The following is a 19,220-nucleotide window of genomic DNA, read 5'->3' as shown; positions in this document are numbered from 1 at the left end:
CCTTCCATCCGATAACATGTCTTATCATGTGGGGTGGAAAGTATTTTTACTGATGAGCGAAGCTGATTGCACAAATTTTTGCAATAGTATAATGAGGTAATGAGGTTTTGTTTTCAGTTTAATTTTCTAAATCAGAGTTATAAGTAGAATAAAAAAATCCCATCCCCACCTCCAAAATGAAAATCAGTGAACAGACAAAGGTCCTTTACAAATTCTTTTATTTCAGCGTAATAGTAAGAAGCCTCTCCTCTGATTTTCATACTGTTGAAACTAATTGGATCACAAGGGTACATATTAGTTAGCCCATTGTACAATGATCATTTTATCATTTTTAGGAAGTTACTTTTATGCACTTGTTCTCCTACACAAAATAATCAATATCAAGATCCTATCGTAACTGAGGACCATAACTCTGCATGCAAGACTAATAAAGAAACCAACTAATCTGTGATAGCTACTGTTATGCTGTTGTTCATCTAATACCATTATCAATATAATTTACTACAAATACCAGGGACTTTGTGTAAGAAAAAAAACATTTTCTTGTGGTACTACTACCTCAAAATAACTGAACATACTGGGCTCTCAACTGTACTGATCCAAATTGTTCTGTCCATTGTCCGTGTCATGTTGAGGAGAAACAGGCTTTGTCTAAAACCTACAGTCTAGTACAGTCTGAAGGAAAAAAATACCCATATTTCTTTTTTTGTCTTTTTTTTTCCTTTCACTCCAGTGTTTACAATTGTATCAGAATAAAAAAGGTCCTTGAAACAATCATCAAAATGTGATGAGACGTTTTCAGACACATCAATCCTCGAATCGGTCTGAAAAAAATTAAAACCTCAATCTTATAAACACATGATTCGAGACTCAAGGATTCTATTGCATTATAACAATGAGATTGGTAATACTAAAAACAATAAATGACAAAAAAAGTTATTAACAAGAGACACCAACTATATACTGTATTGCCCTTTAGCCATTTTAAATATGTGCTCGCGCCAGCCTTCCACAGTTTGGGAGTTGAGTTTGCAGAGAATAGCCTTTCATTTCTCAAACTTGGCCCCATGACTACTGCAGGGTTTTAGTTCAGATCAAGCTGTCCCATCTTTGTGCACGCATTTAACCATCGTGCAACACTGCTCTGATATCAATGCACCATTAAAGACACCTTCTTAGTAATACTTCTGGTAAAAACAAAAACAAAATAAACAAATGACTGGCACATTTGTCCCAAATGTGCCAGTCATTTGTATGGAAACAAAACATCTGGACTTAAACACACCAGATCAAAAACACTGGGATCCCATTGCCACATTCAAAGGCCTTAAAATGATTCGAACTCAGGATCTACATGAAAACTGTAGTCCCCTGAAGGTTTCAGTCATTTGTTCCTTGTCGTGTTATCAGAGATCAGTTGAGATGCCATGATATGTCCAATTACGCTCCGCCCAGTGGACCTCACCCGTCACAGAAAGGATCAAGTTTGAGAAATTCTTCAACAGGCAACAACTGCCCTGACCTGCACACAGTACGACCAAAGTTAATAGAAACAGTTTGTTACAATATCATTTAGTACTACAATGATTATTTATGTAGCCGCACGTACTTAAGGCTAAACCCAATGACATGACAGACATCCATTATAACACACCAACCACATAATATTTGGATAAAAAAAGGCAATTGTTAGTGTGTAGCAGAGTCAAGCATGTGTTGATTCTGCCGTGGCCTCAGGCAGGCCAATGCACTGCAGTGGGAAGGAAATTTAGCACAACTGACTTCTAACAAGGACCAGGACCTCCTTCAGGATTATTTACTGTTACACTGTAATCAGTGCCAATGACCCAGCCCCTGGACAGCCGACTGTCTGCTGTAGCACTACTGAAGCCATCAACATTCTGTAACTATGACAGCTTTAGGACCCAACAAATTAAAAAATAAGATTTGATGAAAGGCTGTCTTGTTTTAGTAAATACATCTGATCCACAATAAAATAATAATAGCCGAGAAAAATAAACAAATGAACAAAAAAAAAAAAAAAGAAAATACACTAAGGCCACAAGATTTTGTATACCCCCGGTAAACTCATAAGAATCTGTACAAATCTAATGGTACTGAGTGGCCGACTTGCACTGTTTTAAACCAGACCCTGTGGACAGAGTCAGGAGGAACAGCTTTCTGGTAGGTACTGGAGAGCTCTGTATATATCTATATATACACACACACACGCACGCACAACTGTAAGCACAATAGCACAACTCGAGAGGAGGACTTGCTAAGGATGCCATGCTGCGCCATTTCCTGAGTCTTCCAGACATAACAGGGTGAGCACACACACCCGGGCGGCTGCAGGTTGCCTCATCCTCCAATTCTTGGAAGTCCGGCATTACAGTCAGGTAAAACGGTTATATCGTTTTAATAAACATGCTCACATTACTCAGGTTTTCTCAGGACACAAAACTGAATTTGAGCCCAATTTCCATTACTTTCTTTTGTTTCTCTTGGCCCCTTTACTGCACAGAGAATTCTCACTCAAGTCCCATTGAAAAATGCAAATAGGTAATAGTAAAAACAATTCAATACTCATAAGTCCTCTTATGTGTATGTAGCAGATCCACAGGACACCAACAGATTTATTTCTGCAATAATTGGATGTAAAGTTCAGGTTTATTGATTCTGAGCAGTGATATTCTTCTTGAGCATAAACGGGCCACAAAAAACAGGAAGATGCTCGAATACACATCCTCACCACTTCATCCCAGTCTCCCGCTGACATGTCAGGACCAACAATAGTCGCCACCCATCCCCACAAGTACCATTAAATGCAGATAACAGTTCTTTTTTTTTTTTTTTGCAAAACTCAAACAGGTTAAGTACAAAAACAGGACCACTAGTCATCACAGAAAACTTGTCTTAAAAAACTGGGAATAAAAGGAAACAGTAAAAAGTTAACAAAATAAAAGCACAAATGTCCCTCTGCCATTAGTAGTTCAGAGACTGGAGCTGCGAGATCAGCCTGTGCTAGAGTGTGGTGCCGCTAAGCACAGAGCTGAAAAGAAGAAACCCTGTGGCTTGTCCCATCGCTGGCGGTGCTGTGGATGCAGGGAAGGCGGAATGTCAGACTGCCAGGCGGCCCGGAGGGGGGTGGAGAGGGCTCCAGGTTGGTGGTGCGGGTGGAGGTTCCTGGGCATATGGGCGTGGTTCACAACATGGCTGGTTCTCTACTTTGGCTACGCTGCGGCCTTGGCACAACCGCCGATGCCGCAGCAGCCGGTCTGTCCGTGAAAAGTTCTTTGAAAGAAAAGAATTTGGCGGAGTTCAGTTTAATTTGGGTCAGATCAACAAACCTACGTTTAATGAGCTAATAGTTTTGCACAACAACTGAAAGGATCAAGGTACTGGATGAAGTGTGGTTCAGGGTGAGCTGTCTTGGTTTGAATTCATACAAACCTGCTGGCACCGTTCACACTGGTAAGGCTTCTCCCCACTATGGACACGCTTGTGTCTCTCAAGGTGGTAGCGCTGGATAAACCTCATATCACACATGTCACAAGCAAATGGCTTCTCCCCTATAAGAGCACACAAATACAAAGTCAATGCATCAATTTTAGTGTCTTGTACCAATGTACTGCGTGCATCTTTCATTCACAGCCTAATTTTCCAACACGTGCTATTGCTCTAAGAGTACTTTAACAGTGAACTCTCAGCATCTGCAAGCTGATATGCTAAAAGGCCTCGTCATCAACTCATTATGTGTAGATCAGAGTGGAATTTCTTGTTTTCATGGCCCAGATCTACGCAACACAATAACCCCACAAACTGGGGGAGATTACTTTGAGGCTGGTTCAACATCCCATCAAATGACTTGACAATCCAAACTCGAGTTTGTTGCGAGCCCGTTCTCTCGTGAGTAATGAGGGTATGAAGGGACCCATACCCGTATGAGTGAGGCTGTGTCTCTCCAGGTGGTTACGCTGAATAAACCTCATGTCACACATGGAACAAGCATATGGCTTCACCCCTACACACACAGAGCAATACATTAGCCCTACCACCCACAAGTGCAAAAATCACATCTTTCATGACTCAAGCTAGCACAAGGACTAGAATTCTGGCAGTCGTAATGACTCATCAGTCATGTAACGTGCGCATTTCCTGGTTTGTGAACATATGCTGAATGTATAGACATAAGAACAGTTATGGTACATTGGTTTTAGGATAATTGGGAGCCAACCATGCCAGGTTTCAAACAAAGTGCAAATACATGCTGTCATCTAAAAAAGGGGAGTTATAGTGAAACTAAATGGGTTGTTGTGGGTCCTGTCAGAATGAATCATAGGCAAAACAAGGAAACATAAACTGCTGTAAGCAGGGTTGTGTTTCAGAAAGTATTTTTCTGTTTTATTCCTTGCAGGTTTGGAGGTATTGTTATTACTTGGTTGGTGGTTGCATATTTTTGTTACTGACTCTGAACAACAAAAACAAATAGAAAATTGATATAGTTGACATTGTTTAAGGAAGAGGGAGTTCTCTGAAATATTATTCACTTTCTTTTACAGTAAATTAGGCCAAGAAGCAACTGGAAAGGAAAATGGCAAAAACCAGAGTACATGAGCAGATTTTGTTCTTAACATTAAACCCTAGTTGACCGACACCAAACTCAGAATTATGTATTTATGTTACTGCGTTTCTTAAATTGCCCTCCATTATTACTGGTATGCGCTGGAAAACAAAAAACAAAACTTTAACAGGCAGAACAAAGGAAATTTCAGAACTTGAGGACAGCAGCCCTTAACACAAAATAATTGAACGTGGGACGGCTGGTGCTGTTTCAGCACTGGCACCATGTAGAGTCTCAGGCTGGTGTTCCTGTCTACACTGGGCAGGTGTTCAGTCATGGAATGCACCTTTATCTAAAAGAGTGAAGAGGAACTTACAGGAAAAAAAAAACGGGACAAAACTGCAATTGAAAACTGTATACCGACGTATTTGGAAATCATAAGAATGTGGTTAAAATAGAGTAATAGACACACATGACGTTTATTACTTAATATAACCGCAGCTTTTATGATAAGTATAGGTTGAGTAATAGCATTAAATGCCAGACGGTTTGAGCTTGGATACTTTTTTCTTTTTTTAGGGGGAAAAAACACTTAAATGCTCCTCGGTAAGCTAATGCATGGGTATCAGAAATGCAGCCAACACTCTTATGCTGTAAAAACCAACACCTTCAACAGAAGCACTGAGTTATAGACAGGGACCATCATTTTAATTGACAGATATTACACTGGTACTTGTCACTCCATGTAGGACAAAACAACACTAGAACTAGACTTAACTCTCACAGCAATCAATAATGAACAATGAAATAAATGCCATCACATCCCTGCTGAATATTTCCACTGGCTACCACTTGATTATTAGGACGAAAGACGATAACTGCTCAGTTGAAAATATTGTGCTGACGAGTTGTAAACTCCCACATCATCTCTCACTATCTGCCAATAATTCTGGAGGGCAACATTATTTTGTTTCTTACTAATCTAAAGTAGAGGTAAAAGAAAAGAGAGACCTTTACGGTATATTTCTTACAAAACCAACAGCACCAACCAAAACAATAATTGATATTTTAATTCTTCAGCTATAAGAAAGATAAATGGTAAATGGTGATTGATAAGATGTGAGAAGGGCAGGTGCACGGACCCATACCCGTATGAGTGAGGCTGTGTCTCGCCAGGTGGTAACGCTGAACAAACCTCATGTCACACATGGTGCAAGCATAAGGTTTCACACCTGAATGCAGAGCAGTGATACGTTATTTTCAGGATGTCAGTGTCTAGATCACAATCCATCAATCAGCAATGCATTTAAAACTCATTTACATTGATGGGTTGTTAACCACTAGTCACTCAGATGGACGTTTCCTAAACAAAATGCTTGTCAAGTGCCCAATTAAACACACATCAAAGTGTGTCATTCAGATTCCAATCCACAACTAAACACATCACATGAGCTGATGATATCACAGTCTTGTGTTCGTGTCGATGTACAGACGTGTTTCAAGGCTGCATTTACATATAATGGAGGACTGTACTAGTTACTCATACATACACATAGCTGCCTCAGAGTCTAACACAATGCAAGTACAGTCTGATTTCAGTGGCATGGGTAAGGTGGGCGGACGCATACCCATATGAGTGAGGCTGTGTCTCGCCAGGTGGTAGCGCTGAAAAAACCTCTTGTCACACATGGTGCAAGCATAAGGTTTCACACCTAAATGCAAAGTAGCAATATTACATCATTTTACCTCCATTTCCATTCTTTACCAATGAATGCCCATGCTACTGCTTATAAACTACACATATGCCAATTCATGCAAACAAAAACATTTCATTTCAACGATGTCCTCTGTTTAACACTTGACTATACCTATAGCAAACAGTTTTAGCTACCCAAGCAAAATATCTAATTAGGAGACTTTGCCTTTAATTAATCAGAGGGGAAACGTGTTTAATGTAGTTGGTTTTATTCCGTATTTTGGTTGTAAAAGTTGTACACTAGCCTTAAAAACTACAGCCAGGGTTTTAGGGTTTTTCCTGCTAATAACGTTATGTGTACAATACGGTTTGTTTTGTATGCGCCCCTGATAGTAGCACAATAAAAGACAAAAATGAGCTACACAATGTCAGAAGGGCAAGTGCACTGACGCATACCCGTATGGGTGAGGCTGTGTCTCGCCAGGTGGTAACGCTGAACAAACCTCATGTCACACATGGTACAAGCAAAAGGTTTCACACCTAAACGCAGAGCATCAAGGTATTATTTTCACACCTTGCATTTTTTTGTGTTCACAATCCATCAATAGGCAATAAACTTCGAATATCCTCTCAGAATTGATGGGTTGTTAACCACTTTTTTAATCGTTTTGAAATGCTTTTGAGAAATACATGCCTATTTGCTTTTCCTACAAATCAAATGAAGAAACCAAATGTGTCAGACCAATTGTCAAATCCACAACTCAACACATCACATGAGCTGATGATGTCTCACTCCTGTATTTCTTTACTGTTGCATTTATGAGCATATTGGTGGGTAGATGTGATTAAGAAATCATGCTATTGGTCAGTTCAACAAAGCTACTAAACGCTGCCATGAATTAATCTGTCAAACATAATGTGAGTACAGTCTGATTTCAGTGACATGGGTAAGGTGGGCGGACGCATACCCATATGAGTGAGGCTGTGTCTCGCCAGGTGGTAGCGCTGAAAAAACCTCTTGTCACACATGGTGCAAGCATAAGGTTTCACACCTAAATGCAAAGTAGCAATATTATATCACTTGGCCTTACTTAGATTAAGATTCATAGCTACGCTATTGGTTATTAACCACACAATTGCCAATTTCATGCAAAAACAAACTTTTCTTTTGGACTTTTACCCGGTCTTTAATGATGTTACACAGCAACCATCAAAAACTACTAATGGGTATATTAACTGATCAAATGACTAGAAATGTTGTGCTTTATAAGCACATTCCCTTAAAACGTAAGCAGGTATGTGTAAAGCTGACTAGCGGGTTAAAGCTATATAACCTCAGACACTGAGTGTTAAGGGCACGGTGCACGGACCCATACCCGTATGAGTGAGGCTGTGTCTCGCCAGGTGGTAACGCTGAAAAAACTTCATGTCACACATGGTGCAAGCATAAGGTTTCACACCTAAACGCAGAGCATCAAGACAATTAATTTTGTGTCTCCCCACCATAAGTCTCTTTTACTGTTATAACTGAAAAGTACCGGTCTATGGTAAATTGATATCTGTGGTTAATAACCAATGTCATATCCTAAAATACTTTACAAGGTTACGAGAACTAAAAGCTTCAAATAACTAAATCTTCTGAGGAAATGTAAAATCCTTTTACACAAAATAGAGGACTATATTTTGTAGGGACTGTTATCATGTAGCATAATGTATGAGTACAGATCAATCATTCAGATGGTGCAGCATCCTAATCTTGGGACTAGGTTAAAATCGGCAGACCCATACCCATATGAGTGAGGCTGTGTCTCGCCAGGTGGTAGCGCTGAAAAAACCTCTTGTCACACATGGTGCAAGCGTACGGCTTCACCCCTATACACACAAAGTACCAACTTTAGCATTAAAAAGAACTCAACTGCCAAAAATGATCGACATTCAACTTTACTAATCGCTTAGTAAAGTTTGGTTGCACTTATCAGCGCTTTGGTTACACTGGAAATTCCAGCATGCTTCCATACTCTTATTTTCCAATTGGAAATTAGACTTTAAATCTGACTGCAGTTCAATTGTAGCCGCTGAACGTCTAAGACCAAAGTTAATATTAAACAAATTGTAAGCGCATTAATCTTAGGTGGACAACAACATTATCTTCAAACCTAAAAACGCACCAATAATCCCACCAATAATTGAAGCGAAATCAAGGTATCGAACATGCACGATCCAACTAGCATGACAGCACGGTTTTCGAACTATGCCAATAGATGCTTACGTTCAGACAATTTCAACCTAATTCGGAAAAGATTTTTCAAGACCTGAAAATTGTTTTAAATAGATATTTCAAGACCTTTTGTCACGCTGATCGCAGACATTAGACAATTTTAGGCAGTTGGTAAACAACTATGCACAACACATTGAGAAACAACATGTGATTTGCACTGGACACAAACTGAGCTAAAGAATGATCATAAAGAATTCATTTGTGATATTAATAAAAATTTATAAACCTCTGGTCCCTCTTGCAAATTAAGAACTGTTCTGTAACACCAAAGGCCTTAAGCAAAACCTGCTTACCAATATGACTAAATCCCACCACAAATATAAAATTACTTCCTCAACACAATCAATGAAATGACACGACGACTAGATTGTGAGCAGTCAGCTTTGAGCTTAAAAGGCCTATTGACATCAACTGGAACCCAAAACAGTAATTTTGTGGTGCAGTTGTCTAAAGAGAGCAACAGTAAATTATTTTATTGATAAAAGGTTTTTGTGGTAATCTGGCTGTTTTTCAGAAACATTTGAATAAAATGTTTGTACCACAAAACACTTCAAATGTTACACACTCCTAAGAAAAGGGTCCTCAAATTTGCTGATTGGTCATTGTGTCATTTCATATGCATAGTATTGGGAAAATATTGTTCCTTGTTATTGTGTTAGGTGCTTAAGAAGCCCTTTGCAAAGGCAATATGAAACTTTAGTATTTGTCAATATAGCGACAGAAAGCGATACAAACTCGAGTTTGAAGCAGCCATATAAACAATGTGGGGTACATGCATGATCAAAGTTCTGAAGCGGGAAGTACCAACAGCTAAATTATTAAAAGGACGTACCTGTATGCGTAAGACTGTGTCTCTCCAGTTGGTAACGTTGTATAAACCTCATGTCACACATGGTACAAGCATATGGCTTCACCCCTAAACAAAGTACAAGTGTGTTAGATGCCTTTTAGTGGTGTAATGAAGTCCATGATCAGTGTATACTTAAATCTTTAGGTTCATTCTGTTAAAAAGACACACATACACAAAAAACCATCTGCAGGCATCAAAACGTGTGGTACATTTATAATTATGAGAAACCTTGGCTTATATTTTGCAATTTTGAACCCAGAGGGCTATTCAGAGGTCTGTTGCTGTATAATTTATTAAATTATACATGCTTTAAAAAGGCTTTTTGTGTAATGTGTCTTTAATTTTACTATGGGAGCATGATAAACATCAACAAACATGCAACAATACTATTACTGCGATTAAAAAAAAAAAAAAAAAGGTAACTGACAGAGATGGTCACTTTCTCAGTGGACAGTTTTCCAACAAAGCCTAAAAATTCTATTAAACATTTTGGTATTGCATCAAGTGGGACTTATCAATTAAAAACAGCTGTAGGTTCATATGAAATGCTTTGTAGTGAAAGGGGACAATTAATTAATTCAAGCATACCAGTATGAGTGAGGCTGTGTCTTGCCAAATGGTAACGCTGGAAGAACCTCATGTCACACATGGAGCAAGCGTATGGCTTCACCCCTAAATGCATACAGCACCAAACTTTAGTGTTTACATGAACGTTGTACACAACATAATTCATTTTACACAAACTAGTCAATGATTTCTATTTACTGTATCTATAACTCATGTCCAACTATATACACAGTATGTCAACTCTGGGAGGCAGAAAAGGCAAATACAAAGAAGCATGCGTCAGTGTTTTTACAGTCGAGAATATGGAATAGCACAAATGACACTTGTCAGGGTGCTTCTGTGTAAGCAATGCCAAAAGTATTTACAACCCGTGATACTGTTAAGTGAGAGGGATAAGTAAAACTTATACCCGTATGGGTGAGAGTGTGTCTTGCCAGGTGGTATCTCTGGAAAAATCTCATGTCACACATGGAGCAAGCATATGGCTTCACCCCTGCACACAGATAAGAATATTTTGTAAAAACACAGGACACATTCCCTCATTATGTATCCAGACATGCCAAAAGGAGCAGGACCAGTACAATTAAACACCAAATGCATTCAATTAACATTTTCCAATCTGTCCACATGTGAGATGAACATGTTCAATCAGACATCTCTCTGCATGTTAGAATTGAAAAGCTACACTGAGTTTTGCAGAAATTTACTTACTAGATAAATGCTATATGTACTAAAATGAAACCCCAATGAAAGCATCATGGGAACCACAGTCCAATATCACATCATAGACATCCATAATCAAGAAACTTCTATACTTTGGTAATTGGGGTATTTGGGCTCTAATGTAGCAAGAACAGCAAACCCATACCCGTGTGAGTGAGGCTGTGTCTTGCCAAGTGGTAGCGTTGAAAAAATCTCATGTCACACATGGAGCAAGCGTATGGCTTCACCCCTATACACAGAAAGTATGTAAATATTAGCTAGAAACAGAAAATATAAAATAACATACAATCAACTCTTGAAAATAGCTTTTCTTTGAATTGTATTATAAGCAAAATGAGAAAGACTTGTATTGTGATCATCAGTGGGTAATTTCTGACAAATGTGCTTATTTAAGAAATCAGTAGTAGCAAAGTTATAATAGCATTAAACAAAAGTATAGCATTCAGTAGGGGATATGCTGATGATGTGCCAAAAATGTGCCATTCAGTTGTCCCAAAACGGGGGATTTCTGATTATGTGTATATGGAAATCACTTTATTCACCCTAAGCCACCACTAAACTAATGAGCTACGGTAAGCAGACGCATACCAGTATGAGTGAGGCTGTGTCTTGCCAGATGATAACGTTGGAAGAACCTCATGTCACACATGGAGCAAGCGTACGGCTTCACCCCTACATATACAGAGTATCAACATACAGTATTAGCTGAGCCGTTCCTTTTAGACAGAAGTGAAGCACCATTCACAGACATTAACGTACTACACCTGTATAACATTATATTTGGTGTGATTTTGACTTTTATTTACAGTAATTTATAGTTAAATCTATGGTCCTTAATTTAAAAGTTAAAATCTGGGGAAAAAAATCAGGTAACTAGAGAAATAATAAAACATAAGCTATGCATGTTGACAGACAATACATGCCAGCAGCAAGAAAGCAAAGAAAACAGAGTAATCGAACTGGGCTGCTAAAGCAGAAGCATGTTTCTCTAATGGTGTACCCAATGCATAAAAAGCTATTAGTAATAAAAACGATTTACTGCAACCTAAAGCAAAAGTTTAAAAACTGCTCTTATTCGTTCAGGTGTGTGTTGCTTTCAACTGTTCCACGGCAAAGTGATTTGCCTTAACTTGCTAATTCATCGGATCAGATCTCCAAAATATGAACAGAACTACCTGAAAAATCAACTGAGCGACTGAAGATAAATAAAGCCAACTGATAACGGCTTGGAAACACAGGTTGTGCAGCCATTTGTCTGTAGATACGTATATATAAGTGTGGACATCAAAGAACAATATTTCATGGACTTTTAATATATTTTCAATATATCACTGAAATATATTCTGAACACTAGAACTAATTTGATTCCAATATTCTGACACGGTTTGGTACAAACAGCTGTGATCAACTTAAGTCAAGCATAAACATAGTCTGTAAATTACACACAATGTGATGCTACTATTAGTAGCTTGTCTGCAGGTCGTCAGGCAACACATGCCCAGTTTGAGCAGAGACTATCAATTATAAGCTCAACCCAATCACCCCCAACAGCTAAAGATTCACAACACGCCTAGCTGCTGCACGCTACTCTGGATTTCTATTTGTGCCAATGCACCAATAAGGAACCCTCTGACCACTGAATACCATTAATTCTGTAATCATGTAGACATACTGTGGAAAAGCCATAAGAGCAAAAATCTACAAAGTAAGCAGTGACTGTTTACTCAGACATACAACAACAACAACAACAACAGGTAAATAATTGAAGCCAGGCTACATTTTGTTAGAAAAGCAATGGTACAGGAGAAAAAAACATGTGGCAGGTCCAAAGATACTATATTAGTTCAGATGTTTACCTAGATATGTTATGAGGAGGAAGAAGTTCTGCATTAAACGAGTAATAATATTCTATTCCGGACGCTGTTGTCCAGCATTTTGGTAGTGGAGGGCTGCTGTATCTATATTTTGTCTACATTTATAAAAAGGATATTATTTAGAACAAGTACAAGAAAAAAAGGTTAGTCTGAGGCAAAACAATGGATTAAGTCACACTAAAACACAGTCCTACACACTGAACCCCTTGATACTGTTTTATACATGTTAAGACAGAAAAGTGACCAGTCCCTCCATATAAATAATTCAATGTCTGCTTCTATGCTGTTCGTTTGTGCAAATGATATTATGGCAATGTTCTCAAGTCGCTCCTCAACAAAAAACACTGATCTCAATTAAACAAAATCTCTCCACAAAAACTGGGTACGGTAAATGGACGCATACCCGTATGAGTGAGTCTGTGTCTCTCCAGGTGGTAACGCTGGAAAAACCTCATGTCACACATGGAACAAGCGTACGGCTTCACCCCTACACACACAGAGCATAAAATAATTAGCTATTCAGGCTATTTAAAGAGCGAAAAACGTGGGAAAAAAAATACAAAATGTGGAAAACAGGACAGATGCAGTGTTTCTTTGTTTGGTTCTGCTTATTTAAACTACTTTGAATACTGTAACAAAATAAGACATATACAAACACACGCGCACGTAAATGTAAACCATGCCAACTATGTTTTGCAGATTTGATCAATATTAGTTTATGATTGATGCACTGGGATTGGTGAATACTGGGGCATAGTTGGAGGATGACTTACCCTTACCTTAGTGCATACTTCGTAAAAGAAAAACAAACAGCTGTGTGTGAAATGGTGTAAATAGAAACTATGCATGTTTTCAGTCCTACATGTACATTTTCCTGAACAGTTAAAAACAAGGTTCTTTGATGTCCATGCACTTATTTCCACAAGAATTTTCTTCAAAATATACAAAAACTAATCCTTGCATATTTTGGTGGCCTGTGAATGAAGGCTTTCACATAAACACCAGGGTCCACAAGTCCACTTTCAAGTCCACTATCAAAAAGTTTTCTTTTAAAACAAAACATTTTTACAATTTAGAATAAATCAGCTTTTTCAAGAATGTTTTAGAATTGTTACTAATTGTACATCCATGAACTAAAACGTAAACTAAACTACAAAGAGAAAGATGCTAAAGTCTAAATGTACACTGTGACGGGCAACGTTTCTATAATGTTCAGTTACAAACATCTAAAGCTTTCAGCTGGTCACTTAACACTTTCATGAAACAAGTATTGTGAAACCAAGTGGTTTGAATATTTTCCTTCACATCTGCCTCTATAGCCAATGTTCTGCTGGGACACTTCCTGAAGTTAAACAAAGACAAGGGAGACAAAGAGTAAAGAGACAAGTGTGCCTCAACAGAAGTGTTTGTCAAATGGTCAGAGTGATCAACTCTACCTGAACTGCAACCAGCTATGACAGCATGTTATGCAGTGTTGTTCTGCTTTACATAGCATGTAGTATTGGCTACGTGTCTTCAGAACAGAGTATTTTTAGACTGGCTATAGTTGTCCTTCAAACTAAATTCACTATGTGAGACCAGTGTCAGTTTGACATCGGTATAAGATCCAAAAGCATTGGCAACAAAACAAATTCAAACAAACCTCCTACTTCACTCATTTGTAAAAATATGCGAATACAGACATGCATTAAAAAAAACAAAAAAAAAAAAAAAACATTAGCACACCACAGCTCAAGACAGAAAGAAAGGCCTGTACAACTTTGAAGTTTGACCTTGCAAGATTTAAAGACAGTCAAAACAGACTACAAACACCAAAAGACCCAACTAACATTCCGGAAAAAAGATAAATCTTTCACCACCAGAGCCTGCATAATATCTATAACCGATCAAAGGAAAATACAAATGTTACAACAGAGTTTTTCATAGTGGACTTGGAACTACTGGACTGTGCTGGATTGCCTTCAAGAAATAAAATGTATATATTTACTTTCTTAAAATGATTGTTTGTGTTGAACAGATATTGAGGAATGGCTTTGTTGGAAATGACTGTCCAGAGACAAAATTAACCCTGAGCATCTGTCCATTGATTCAAGTGACAGACTACAGAGGTAGTCCACTTTATGTAGTATGGGTACGGTTAAAAGACGCATACCCGTGTGAATGAGGCTGTGTCTCTCCAGGTGGTAACGCTGAATAAACCTCATGTCACATATGGCACAAGCATACGGCTTCTCCCCTAAACCGAAGAGCACCAGTTTTAGTTCAAGTCCCCACAGATACCACCAATTAGCTGTGAGGCAAAAAGCTATTACCAAACAAGGTTTTAAGCGGGCCATTGCAAATCCTTAACAGTTTCTGCACATTCCTATATTCAGTCCAACTCAAGCCTTCACAGCCTCGTTCAACAAATGATTCTAGTATTGAGTCATTAAAAGCTGCTGAGGCTAAACGGCAAACTTCGGCTTGTTCCAAGCTCAACCCATACCTGTGTGAATGAGGATGTGTCTCTTCAGGTGGTATCCGCTCCTAAACGCACCGTAACAGTGATCACAAATGAAGTTTTTCTGCACTTTAGATGATGGGCCATTCTCATCTGTGCCCTAAAGGAGATTAAGAAAAAGTTTGTCGTTTAAATGCTGGCTGAAATTTAATGATCAAATCTCTACCGTGTGCTGTGCATTTGACCATTTGCTACACAACTCAGAATATAAAAGGAGAATCTAAAACTATTGATATAAAGTAAAAGGAGAAATTATTTTTATTATGATATAAAGGGCTAACCTTTTTTCCTTTTTGTATTTTCCATGTTGTGTTATTGATTGAGACCAAATTGCCTATTAACATTATAGTTAGTTTTTTATTTCAGAACATTTAATTTCGTCCGATTTGAGAAACACTCTGCACTCCCTTCCAACGGCCTACTGCCCTCATGCTACTGCTCCCCCTCTTATGCACACAACTGCAGTTATTGTGCTCTGCTTCACTCCGCTCCCCTCCCCCCCTTTCCTCTCGAGAGATCCTCCACCCCCTCCACATCTTCTCTGAACTCCTCCCCCCACCCCCACACAAACAAAATGTGCACACATGAAATCTGCAAGTCGGGCACACTTGAAGAGTTTTCTCCTACAAAAATGTGTCCAAGTAGCTTAAAACACTTTCTAATAATAGAGGAAAATTAATATGCACAGCAGAGATCATTTCCTACTTGGAAGCATAGCTACTGACCTTCCCTCCCCTTCCTTCTTGCTCCCTCACTTTACAGGGCGTTACTGATTTCCTGTTCTTTTTTTTCTGCTGCATGTCCTCGTTGGCCCTCATCTCCTTCTCATCCAGTAGGCGGGGAGCTTGGAATTCACCTTCCTTCCGGATAAGCTACAAACCCAGAAAAATGTAATTATATCCTAAGAGATCTGTTACATTAATATTTAACCAGAATAGCAGAACATTGCTGAAATTAAATGATAAATGTAAGGTGAATCTTTATGTGCAAATTGTCCCAATGACAACTGAAAGAACTCATAACTGAGAAGAGTGGGTTCGTAAATGCTACATTTCAATATTACGTACAACAAATGAGTAAAATTATTCGAAATCAATTGTGATGGATTTCATGGAACAAATAATTTGATGAAGGAAAGGTTATTTCATGCAATACACTTAATCTTAAACCAATAAGGGGCTTCCAGGGCTTTCCAAGTCCCACCTAAATCATGGAAATAAACGACACTTTTTTGTTATGTCATGGCATATATAGCTTCTTCAAATAACTACTAACCAGTGGTGGGCAGCTCATTCCTGACGGAAGGATCATATGACTCTGGGGAGCACGGTCAGGTCCCTCCCTCTGTGGAGGTGCATGGCCAAGGGGAGCTATCATTTTTTTGGGTGGAGCAGCCATAGTGCTGGCCTGCATCAGGGCCATACTAGAGAGGACAGCTTCGCAGCCAAGCAGCCCCGCCTGCAATACGAAAAATAAAAAAAGATGAGAGCTTATTACGAAATATAGAAAACATTTTTAAAAAGTTGAATATTTGAAATTAGTATCTAAGACAACAGTCACACACGTGAGGGACTTGCCATATTACTTATCAATGACAACATCCTGAGTGACACAAGATTGCAAGTAAAGTTATTTGTAACCACTTTGGCGTTCTCAAAAACAAACCCATTTCATATGGTCGCGGACTGAGCTGCTGGGCAGATGTGACATGGCTGTGGTGTATGTGAGCGCACGGACAGGGGTGGGGACAAGGTCATCCAGAGATCCGTCAGTCAGGATGGTCGGGCTGGTGGGAAGCCACACCCACCTCACTCATCTAGCATTAAAACTGAGGAAAAGGAGGATGTGGATGAAACAGACAAACATTAATCTAGGACATCACAAAAGAGAACACACAAATATTCACTTGTACCAAAAAACTATACTGAATCAACTTTGTTTTTGTTTACAGTTTGCATACTTACCAGTACAGAAACTGCCCAATAACAAAAAGTGCACTGGAAGAGGTCAGTATTTCATTTTTATTCTGTATAATGACTTCGCATCTATGCTTTTTCTTTTTTGGAGTTACCCTAATAAATCGTGGCAGGTCACTGAGGGACCTGCACAACCATTTGCTGCTGAACAACTTCCAGTATTTCTCTTTCTAGATTTCAGCTCTGCATAACATATTTTTTCCCTATCGGCTTTGTTAACATGAATAAGATTGCAATAATTATGAAAACTGTTTGCATTGCATTTTGTTCAAAAACAAAACAAAAAATACACATTCACTCACACACACACACAACATGAAAAGGACATTTGGACTCTATATACAACTGACAAATGCAGTAAGACATTTTAAAGAAAAAAGTGTGACAAAGAAAAAAGTTGCAAAGGATGAGAGGGGACTGAACATAAAATATGGAATGAGTGGTAACTTAGAACGAATACTTGAGAAACCCTCAAAAAACACGTATGTGAGTAATTTTGCACAGATCCAGACAGTCTAGGTCCAGCATGTGGATCATGCTGCCCTACAATGTGGGGTCTAAACCGTGTAATGTCCCACACTGTGAAGAAAGACGCTCTCTCCTTACACCCACAACCTGCTGATGGAAGTCTGACCTCACACAGCGCACGCTTTCATGCTAGGAGGTCGTTCACGTAGTTAAAGAAACGGGCTTTTCTGCGTTTAACGCCGAGTGAGGGGTGTTTACATGACGGTTAGCTGCGTGCTATAATAAAAGTTAACGGCAGCCATGGAGGCTAGTTGAACGCTACAGTGCTTTAGCGACTGGCGTTCCAGGCTAGCGTTAGCCCCCCGATTAGGAAAATAGCTAACGCTACCATAACTACAACATCCATAACTGTGCCAAACAGTTCTGTCGCTGTTATATTATTAAGAATGGAAATATCCACACGTTGAAAGACCGTTACTTGGACAACAAATACGTAATTTTCAGAACTGTCTAAACTGGCCCTCGCACTAGCCCCAACATTATGTTAGTCCTGCTGATGTTGAGCAGGCTTGCTAGGATGAGCTAGCCAGCAGCTAGCTGCTCCCTGGCGCCGTCGCCCACATATTCCTAAACGAACGCCTTTATCCTACCTGGTTATCGGTCGGATAAAGTCGCTTCGCGGTAGCATAAATCTTGCAGACAGGACCAATAAGCATTTGTAACATGGCCGCAGTGTAAAGCACAGGCTAAAGTGGCTCCACTACACTGCGATGAAAGACATTCGTGATGGCCGTCGCCGAGAGTGCCTCCCCCTCCCGACGACGAGGCTAACGTTTGCTAGCGAGCTAGCAATGGCTAACATTATCGCTGTAATTACTGTCTGGATCCTACTTGCTGCCTTCACTGTGCACGCATCGCCCGGATGAAACACCAAAACCACTCAATGTACAGTCCAAACTCATCGAGCATCGGAAGAAAAACCAAAAGATGTGTATTTACCTCTCCGCTTCACTCGCCCGACGTTTTCAATAGCGTCTAGTTTACAAACACAGGAAACGCCACAGGATGTAACCCACTCCCCCACAAGGCAGCGAAGACTCCTCGAGCGCAGGGAGAATGGGGCATCTTCTTCTAGGAGCTGCCCGAGACCGACGGGTGACCCGTAAAAGAGCAGAACCCCTCTGTTAATCCATGTGTCATAATATCATGGAGCCCCGACGCCTACTTATATATTATAGCGGTGGAACGGGCCTCTCAGTCTGCAGCGCGCTCAGGCGACGACTGAGGAGACGCCGATGAAAAGGGAGCAGCGAATCCTTAAAACGACACAAAACGGGGACGTGGAGGCCGGTTTAAACACGTTAGTGATTACAGTGGCCCAGTCCGCAGTTTTTTTTATTAAATGCTCCCCTGGTCTCGATTAACAATGATGCTTTGAAAAATAAAGCTGCTATTCTCGCTTGTCTGCTACCATCACCGACTCCTTTATTCTCACAGGCTAATTAATATTGTGGAGTAAATGTCGTTTTGACGGGTGGTGACGTCAGCACCAATGGCTTCAGAATTGATCTGCGTGGCGTTTGCACTTTTCCTTCGTGTGCATCATACCTGGGTTGTCTAATTGCAAGAAACAAGAACAGACGTGCGTGTCAGAGGTCAGTTGTCCAGGGAATAGGTCCTAACCTCATAAATTGTGTATGTGCAGTATTGTGATGCATTTGAAA

At 39.5% G+C, this 19,220-nt stretch overlaps 1 protein-coding gene across 27 annotated transcripts; it reads right to left on the bottom strand.

Annotated features, from left to right (window-relative positions):
* Nucleotides 1-201: 201 nt before the first annotated feature.
* znf740a (zinc finger protein 740a) lies at nucleotides 202-18,926 on the bottom strand. Of its 27 annotated transcripts, none has more exons than XM_029149624.3 (21): nucleotides 18,496-18,918; nucleotides 16,718-16,880; nucleotides 16,328-16,510; nucleotides 15,778-15,924; nucleotides 15,038-15,152; nucleotides 14,705-14,788; nucleotides 12,956-13,039; nucleotides 11,267-11,350; nucleotides 10,824-10,907; nucleotides 10,365-10,448; nucleotides 9,977-10,060; nucleotides 9,371-9,454; nucleotides 8,049-8,132; nucleotides 7,637-7,720; nucleotides 7,229-7,312; nucleotides 6,717-6,800; nucleotides 6,193-6,276; nucleotides 5,713-5,796; nucleotides 3,941-4,024; nucleotides 3,454-3,572; nucleotides 202-3,294 (listed from the first exon to the last, which is right to left on the bottom strand). In XM_029149624.3, exons 2-21 carry the CDS (start codon nucleotides 16,760-16,762, stop codon nucleotides 3,121-3,123), a joined length of 1,959 nt encoding a protein of 652 aa, XP_029005457.1. In that variant the 5' UTR covers nucleotides 16,763-16,880; nucleotides 18,496-18,918; the 3' UTR covers nucleotides 202-3,120. The 27 variants fall into 27 exon arrangements, with proteins under 27 accessions (XP_029005457.1, XP_029005459.1, XP_029005460.1 ...); XM_029149626.3 differs by lacking the exon at nucleotides 18,496-18,918 and adding an exon at nucleotides 18,147-18,418; XM_029149627.2 differs by lacking the exon at nucleotides 16,718-16,880 and having other exon boundaries at nucleotides 18,496-18,926.
* Between the last annotated feature and the right edge of the window lie 294 nt (nucleotides 18,927-19,220).

This window comes from Betta splendens, chromosome 5, assembly GCF_900634795.4.
Source record: "Betta splendens chromosome 5, fBetSpl5.4, whole genome shotgun sequence".
In the NCBI taxonomy this organism is placed as follows: Eukaryota; Metazoa; Chordata; class Actinopteri; order Anabantiformes; family Osphronemidae; genus Betta; species Betta splendens.
Note: the sequence above shows the minus strand (reverse complement) of the source record. Positions and strands in the feature narration are given on the sequence as shown.

What these genes read in the sequence shown, in the direction of transcription:
- znf740a (XM_029149624.3), bottom strand. Translation starts at nt 16,762, where the DNA reads ATGTCACATCTGCCCAGCAGCTCAGTCCGCGACCATATGAAATGG. An exon ending in ACACAGACTCACTCATACGG is followed by an intron (nt 11,351 to 12,955) that starts GTATGCGTCCAT and finishes CTGTATATGTAG; the next exon opens with GGGTGAAGCCGTACGCTTGC. An exon ending in AGTGTGAACGGTGCCAGCAG is followed by an intron (nt 3,295 to 3,453) that starts GTTTGTATGAAT and finishes TTTCTTTCAAAG; the next exon opens with AACTTTTCACGGACAGACCG.